This window comes from Mytilus galloprovincialis, chromosome 1 (genome assembly GCF_965363235.1).
Source record: "Mytilus galloprovincialis chromosome 1, xbMytGall1.hap1.1, whole genome shotgun sequence".
NCBI lineage: Eukaryota > Metazoa > Mollusca > Bivalvia > Mytilida > Mytilidae > Mytilus > Mytilus galloprovincialis.
Genome location: NC_134838.1, coordinates 46,440,609 through 46,448,187, shown reverse-complemented (window position 1 = coordinate 46,448,187; position 7,579 = coordinate 46,440,609). Strand labels below are relative to the sequence as shown.

At 32.1% G+C, this 7,579-nt stretch overlaps 1 protein-coding gene across 2 annotated transcripts in view; it reads right to left on the bottom strand.

The window, feature by feature from the left end:
- Positions 1 to 240: 240 nt before the first annotated feature.
- The window catches only part of LOC143075979 (plexin-A1-like), a 42,118-nt gene continuing 34,779 nt past the window's right edge, over positions 241 to 7,579 (bottom strand). For both annotated transcript variants that reach the window (XM_076251596.1, XM_076251593.1), the window contains 7 exons: positions 6,700 to 6,771; positions 6,147 to 6,218; positions 5,357 to 5,517; positions 4,716 to 4,863; positions 4,037 to 4,174; positions 1,875 to 1,955; positions 241 to 1,394 (listed from right to left, as the gene is read on the bottom strand). In XM_076251596.1, the coding sequence (XP_076107711.1) occupies positions 1,293 to 1,394; positions 1,875 to 1,955; positions 4,037 to 4,174; positions 4,716 to 4,863; positions 5,357 to 5,517; positions 6,147 to 6,218; positions 6,700 to 6,771 (774 nt within the window). In that variant the 3' untranslated portion in view covers positions 241 to 1,292. The remainder of the gene's footprint in view (positions 1,395 to 1,874; positions 1,956 to 4,036; positions 4,175 to 4,715; positions 4,864 to 5,356; positions 5,518 to 6,146; positions 6,219 to 6,699; positions 6,772 to 7,579) is intronic.

Here is a 7,579-nt window from a genome sequence, read left to right as displayed (position 1 = left end):
CAAAGGTACAAAACATGTACCAGGCTTATAATTTGATACACCAGACGCGAGTTTTGTCCACACAAGACTAATCAGTGACGTTCAGATTAAAACAACAAGAAAGCAAAACCAGTACAAAATTGAAGAGCACTGATGATCCAAAATATTGAGCCAAATACGGCTACAATTATATATTAAGTATTTAGAATAATTCATACTTTTGAAAACAATAGATTTATACAAATGAACATATAACTGATATTCATGTCAAACTCTCTCATAACTTTTAATTTTTGTTTGTTATACAAGATAAACGGTACTGAAATATTTGACTACATTTATTTTATAACAATTAACTATCTAGATGTATCATTAGTCCTGTATAAAATGAAAATCTTTAAAAATATAATATTTAATATAAATGTCTTGTGACATAAAAAAGAAATCCTATATACAAAACATAAAAAAACTATAATTGAATTAAATGTATGTGCATGCAGGGTACAATTGTAATGCAAGTACTGTACCTTGAAAAGCCATTATCAATTTGGATCATCTTCACCAGTATCAACATTATACAGAATGCCGAATATAAATTCAAAACTTGTATAGATTCAAAATTAATTATATGCTATGCAATAAATGTAATGTGTTCATAATGTAACAATCATATCAAGACATATATGATGTATTTTTTAATATGACATTATGTGTAGACATGAAATGAATTGTAAATGGAAAAGCAATGAACTCGTATGTTTGTTGCTTTTATATATTTTCTCTCTCCTCTATGGGGAATATCATTAACTCTGTTTGGTGAGCTCACACTAAATGATAAATAAATGGGAAATTCTGGTAAAATCAGTAAACACTACAGATTCATACATTCTAACACAATATTGTTAGCCTGACTAAAATCCACATTTCAGAGAAAACAGTACAATTTTAACCTCAATATTTTAAGAATGCTATGCTATATGATTGGATAGCAATGGTATCTTTATCAAACGGTACCAGTATATTTAATTTCCATATTGTTGGTTTTCCCGAACGAGGCTCCATTTCACACAGTTCTACTCGACAGAAATGCCTATCCTAAATCAATTCATTTTCGCGAATGCTTTATTTAAAGTTTTACCCTTTCTAATTTAGACCACTCCGCTAATTTACTTGATGCCGTTTAATAAGGAAAGATCCAAGGTTTACAAATTGGAGACGATTTATATTTGCATAAACTTTTTACTTGCAAAAGTTAGGAAAATAAATTGCTCTTGAAAATAAGTAGGTTCGCAGTATCAATTCAAATAGGCCATTTAAGCGTTGGAGGGACCTTCCGTATTTTCAATCTTATCATCAGGTCTATCTAGATATTCATCTGCTTCAGTCAAACTGTCAGGTACTAAAATTTCAGTTATCTGAAGAAAACATCAAACATATTAATATTGATAACGACTTTATTCCCTTGATGTTATTGTTTTGGATATTCATTTGAATAACATACTCAAACTTAAAATGTGAACTTAGCAACTAGAAATCTCCTACTTGAGTCTCTTCTCTGTAGAGTATTCATTTAGTAGAAAAATAAACTGTAAAAAAAGCTTAATAGGATGTTTCTGGCTATTTAATTTTTTTAATAAACATCCTTGGAATAGCTGAAGTGTTTACTGTTTCTGCATGTATACATATTGTTTAACCGTCTTCAATTTTCTACCAAAACTGCTTATTGTCTTTCTTTGATAACTTTGTCCAGATATTTTGAAATTGAAAATATTATTTTCATATGAATGTGTCTGCCTTACTAAACTTTATAATGAACTTAATCATGGCTAAAACTTTTATAATACAACAGTCATGACAGATTAAATCATGGGTGTTAAGTAATTATTGGAACTAACCTCGAGCTCATTACTGTATTTCTGTACATAGCTAAACAATTCAAGCAATGCATTGTCTTTGGTAAAGTGAGCTGTGCTCATCTGTAAAAGTTTTGAAAGATGATAATGTTATAGTTACATACATATCCAGTAAAAGAAATATATATTTGTGTATAAAGATTCGTTTTTATAAAAGGAAACATCATACATTTCATCAATATACCTATCCATAGGTATCTTTATATATATATATATATATATATATATATATACAACTCGTCTAAACATCAACCCAACAATGTTAGATCTGTAAATTTGCTTTCGCAAATTTTTGGTTCTTCCCTCGCCGGGATTCGAACCCATGCTACTGTGATATCGTGACACCAAATCGCCTGCACTGCAGCCGTCCCGCTAGACCACACGACCACCTGGGCTCTCTAAAAAAAGAGCTTTCGGTGGGCATGTGTTACCTTTCCACGTCAGTTTTAATCTAGCGGCGTACTACAGTACATGATATATAAGACATGAAGATGTTATTGTTACAGATCAGCTAAATTATCTATAGTAGATAATTTTCCTACAAATTAATGTAAGATACAGTCACAGAAAATAATTATATTCATAAGTACGTCTGAGTCAGTGACAACCCTACAACAGATGTATCCATCGGATCGCCATCAATGATGGTGATACATGGCTGTGTACATAATGTATATACAACTCGTCTAAACATCAACCCAACAATGTTAGATCTGTAAATTTGCTTTCGCAAATTTTTGGTTCTTCCCTCGCCGGGATTCGAACCCATGCTACTGTGATATCGTGACACCAAATCGCCTGCACTGCAGCCGTCCCGCTAGACCACACGACCACCTGGGCTCTCTAAAAAAAGAGCTTTCGGTGGGCATGTGTTACCTTTCCACGTCAGTTTTAATCTAGCGGCGTACTACAGTACATGATATATAAGACATGAAGATGTTATTGTTACAGATCAGCTAAATTATCTATAGTAAAGGATCCTACAAATTAATGTAAGATACAGCACACAGCCATGTATCACCATCATTGATGGCGATCCGATGGATATATCTGTTGTAGGGTTGTCACTGACTCAGACGTACTTATGAATATAATTATTTTCTGTGACTGTATCTTACATTAATTTGTAGGATCCTTTACTATAGATAATTTAGCTGATCTGTAACAATAACATCTTCATGTCTTATATATCATGTACTGTAGTACGCCGCTAGATTAAAACTGACGTGGAAAGGTAACACATGCCCACCGAAAGCTCTTTTTTTAGAGAGCCCAGGTGGTCGTGTGGTCTAGCGGGACGGCTGCAGTGCAGGCGATTTGGTGTCACGATATCACAGTAGCATGGGTTCGAATCCCGGCGAGAGAAGAACCAAAAATTTGCGAAAGCAAATTTACAGATCTAACATTGTTGGGTTGATGTTTAGACGAGTTGTATATACATTATGTACACAGCCATGTATCACCATCATTGATGGCGATCCGATGGATACATCTGTTGTAGGGTTGTCACTGACTCAGACGTACTTATGAATATAATTATTTTCTGTGACTGTATCTTACATTAATTTGTAGGATCCTTTACTATAGATAATTTAGCTGATCTGTAACAATAACATCTTCATGTCTTATATATCATGTACTGTAGTACGCCGCTAGATTAAAACTGACGTGGAAAGGTAACACATGCCCACCGAAAGCTCTTTTTTTAGAGAGCCCAGGTGGTCGTGTGGTCTAGCGGGACGGCTGCAGTGCAGGCGATTTGGTGTCACGATATCACAGTAGCATGGGTTCGAATCCCGGCGAGGGAAGAACCAAAAATTTGCGAAAGCAAATTTACAGATCTAACATTGTTGGGTTGATGTTTAGACGAGTTGTATATACATTATGTACACAGCCATGTATCACCATCATTGATGGCGATCCGATGGATACATCTGTTGTAGGGTTGTCACTGACTCAGACGTACTTATGTATATATATATATATATACATGATTAAAGAAATATATGCAATATGCTATCGTTGTAAATATGTCATTCAGAAACCAATTCATACTTTTCATTTTGTTGCCACAAATTGCTAAGCTTACAAAGGTTCCGTGTTGACAAAATACATTGCAGTATATAATATTTATATGAACCTACCCTAGACACTTCAGCTAGATAGGCATTGAGATCCTGGTCACTCACTGCAGGCATTCTCTGTATTTCATCAAAATATTTTGAAACAGATTTCTTGAACTCTGGAATATCTTTGGCAAATAATTTATCAGATGGGGAATTCTGAAAAATATTTTATGTTTGATTAAACCCACTGCACATGTATTCATTGATCCATGGAAGAAACATCAATCTGTTAGAAATTTCCTCAGTATCAACAAAAAACATGTGATATTCAAATGTGTTCTAAAGAATAATATAAACCAGTTTTGCAGTACAGCACGAACTGCCTCCACCTGCTAGAGTGAAAAATCAGTCAACTGGAACATAAAGCAAACTCAATCTCAAGTCATGGATTATTTAGGTACCAAGTATAAAACTCAACAGCCGTTACAAAACAAGTCTCGACAAATAGTGTATATACATGTATGTAAGTTCTCAGATTCAATGGCAATCATTAAAAAAAACAAACATCACCAAAATGCAAACTAGATCTAAATATGTTTTCTTTAAACAATAACGTACACAATAATATTTCAGTGTCAACAGGCATATAGCAAACAAATATCAGAATTAGAAACATGGTATTATTGTTAAACCTTCATGCATCTTAGTGATAAGGGCATACAAATATCATCTATTATACAAGTTTTTAAAACCTTACCTTACTCAAATTCTGATCTGATGTTGAGAAACTATCCATAAAACATTGGGCTACTACAGACATGCATGAATCTACTATATTGGTCTTGTGGATATCAAATACAAAGTCTGGATTCTTGATTACATTCACCCAGAACCTCAGCAACAAACTGAAAAATACCTTTATAGTACATGTTATGCATCTACTAATGGTTAATCAGTTTAATAAATAATAATATCTTCGCATAGAGATTTTTCTATATTTCGCAATGGTTTGTGATACCCGGATATAGATGATATAGTTTTATTTTTCAAGAAAGAATACACTCACAACTGAATAAGTAGTGTTTCATGTTGTTATAGTATACATTACATAACTAAGTCAGTTGTTCAGAAGTCACTATAATAGCAGGTTCTAGAATGGTTGTATTTTCTTTTTTTTTCCTTTTACACAGTTAGCATGTCCAGTAAAATGATGCTGTCAATTTTGCTCATGCGCTGAGTACATTAAACTGATTTATTAAATTTCCATGTAATCTATTATTATATGTTGTCCCTAAAATTTCCAAAGCTCATATCTTTTATTTTTTGCCTTTTTGAATCGGCAATAATTATGTTGTCACTTTTTTTGACAAATATACTATATATCAATTTGATACTGACCTATTACATTTCCATGTATATGCTACTTCTGGATTTGTAATATTGTTTTGTTTGGCTGCATCATCCAAAAAATCAAACAAATATTTTATCGCAGGAGGCATATTTTGACTGGCAGTCAGCACAGTTTTAATAAAATCATCAATATACTGTTTCAGAGTACCCTGAATAATACATACAGAAATTGTCAAATGGGGTAATAACCTATAGAATCAATTGTAGAACTTCTGTTTACTGTTTAAATACAGTAATTTACATCGACCAATAGTAACATTACATGGGTCCGGTGTATGGTCTGATGTTTTTTTTACCCCCTATCATTAGTCAAAACACCAAAATGTGATTTTTCAAGTATTGGTGTTTACTTTCAAAAAAATACAATTATTGTGCAAGGCTATACTCATGATACTGATTTGATGGTGTTAGAAATCATTATAACCATGTAGATAAAAGGATAATAAAGAAATTAAACAAACGTCTAAAAATACACTTAAAATACCACAATACTGTAAATTGTGTTCCCTATTTGAATTTCCACCCAAGATAAAACTTGCTGCCAATTCAAGCTCAACTAAACAAATAATAAATGAAACAGGAGTGTGCATAGTTTGTTGTTGTTATTAATATGTAATTAAATTGCTTGAAGACAAGAAATACTTTGGCTCTATGTTGGCATATCATAAATATTGTTTTCTCACTGTCAAATACTGTTAACACAATGTTATCGATCAAGTTCTTTTTTTGCACAGTTTATTGATTTTAATCTTTCCTTAATAAAGGCATTACAGCTTACCTTTGTAGCTAACAATCTAGAATGATATTCTTCTGAACTAATGCATTTAGTCTGGGCATCAGGTTGTTTTACCTGTAATCATCATTAAAATAATTAAACCAATGTACCGAATTTAGAAAATAACAACTATTGTATAAATGCTTTTTTTCAATTGATAATTTATATACAAAACATTAAAACGATTGAGATATAAAGTATAATATGCACATTTCGATGTTGTTGATGGAACGTGAGAAAGGAAGTAAGGGATTAAAAACTGTCAACGATAGTAGAAAAACTTTCATATGAGTCTTTAACAAAACAACACACACCAAAACGAAGTTATTTTGAAACCTTGCTATTGAACTTGTAAGATAAATATGTATATCAACTTTTGTCATATATACAAAATTATCCATCAAGTCAAACAACAGTGTATCGTCAGTTGTCATGATAATTTACAATACAAACAATATTTTGAAATCACAGAATGACGGACAAAACTATAGGTTTAATTTTTGTACACACAATACTAGCTAAAACTAATTTTATATTTTCTCATTTTTGTACCTACCAGATGCCAGTACTGTGTGCTTATTTCTCTGTCAGCACTTGTGGAAGGTACAGCCTCTGGATTGTAACATTTTGTTAAAATCATGTTAATAAATAATAGTTAGGAAGTATATATAGAGGTTAGTAGCACACCATCTATATTTTTTTTAAATAAAAGTTACAGTAATGGTCTTGTGAAACATTCATATTACTTCTTAACCCATCTTTTCAATGAGTGTTTTCTAAATTTTCAGACTCATATAAGGATATTTCAAAATCAAAATTTCATTGCTGAAATTGTTAATTGTCATTTTTTTCAGATATAACTGTCTACAAATATATATAGTACATTAAGCTGTCATACACAAGTACAACTGTTTGCAATTGCTCTTTATTGATTGCGCAGCTTTAAGTAAACAATAAACAAGTAGTTGAAGGTTATAGATACTAAAATGTATAGCACTGTAAAACATGTTAAATCTCAGCCTGATAACAAATATCAGGAAGTTCTTTTTTGTACCTCCCATGAAAAATGTGAAGAAAATTTCACAAATGGCAATTACGTGTAAGACTATACAAGTATTCAATAAACATGAAGATGATCAGCAATGCATCTGAAATCACATCACACAGTATTGCATGTTCAAATGAAGCCTGATTACAAATGCTGGAAGTTGTTGTTTTTAGTTACTAAGAAAAATGCTATGGAATTTTCTTTCTACTGACGCGCAAATAGATAATCGGCGATAAAACAGTGTACCCCTCTCTTAAAGCCAGGTTATTCAAACATATTAATATCTTGATATTAATCAGAAACAAATGACCATAAATCCCAAGTTAACCTAATGATGGGTTTTTTATAAAGTCAAAGCAGAAATAATTGTCTTTTTTACCACCAACGT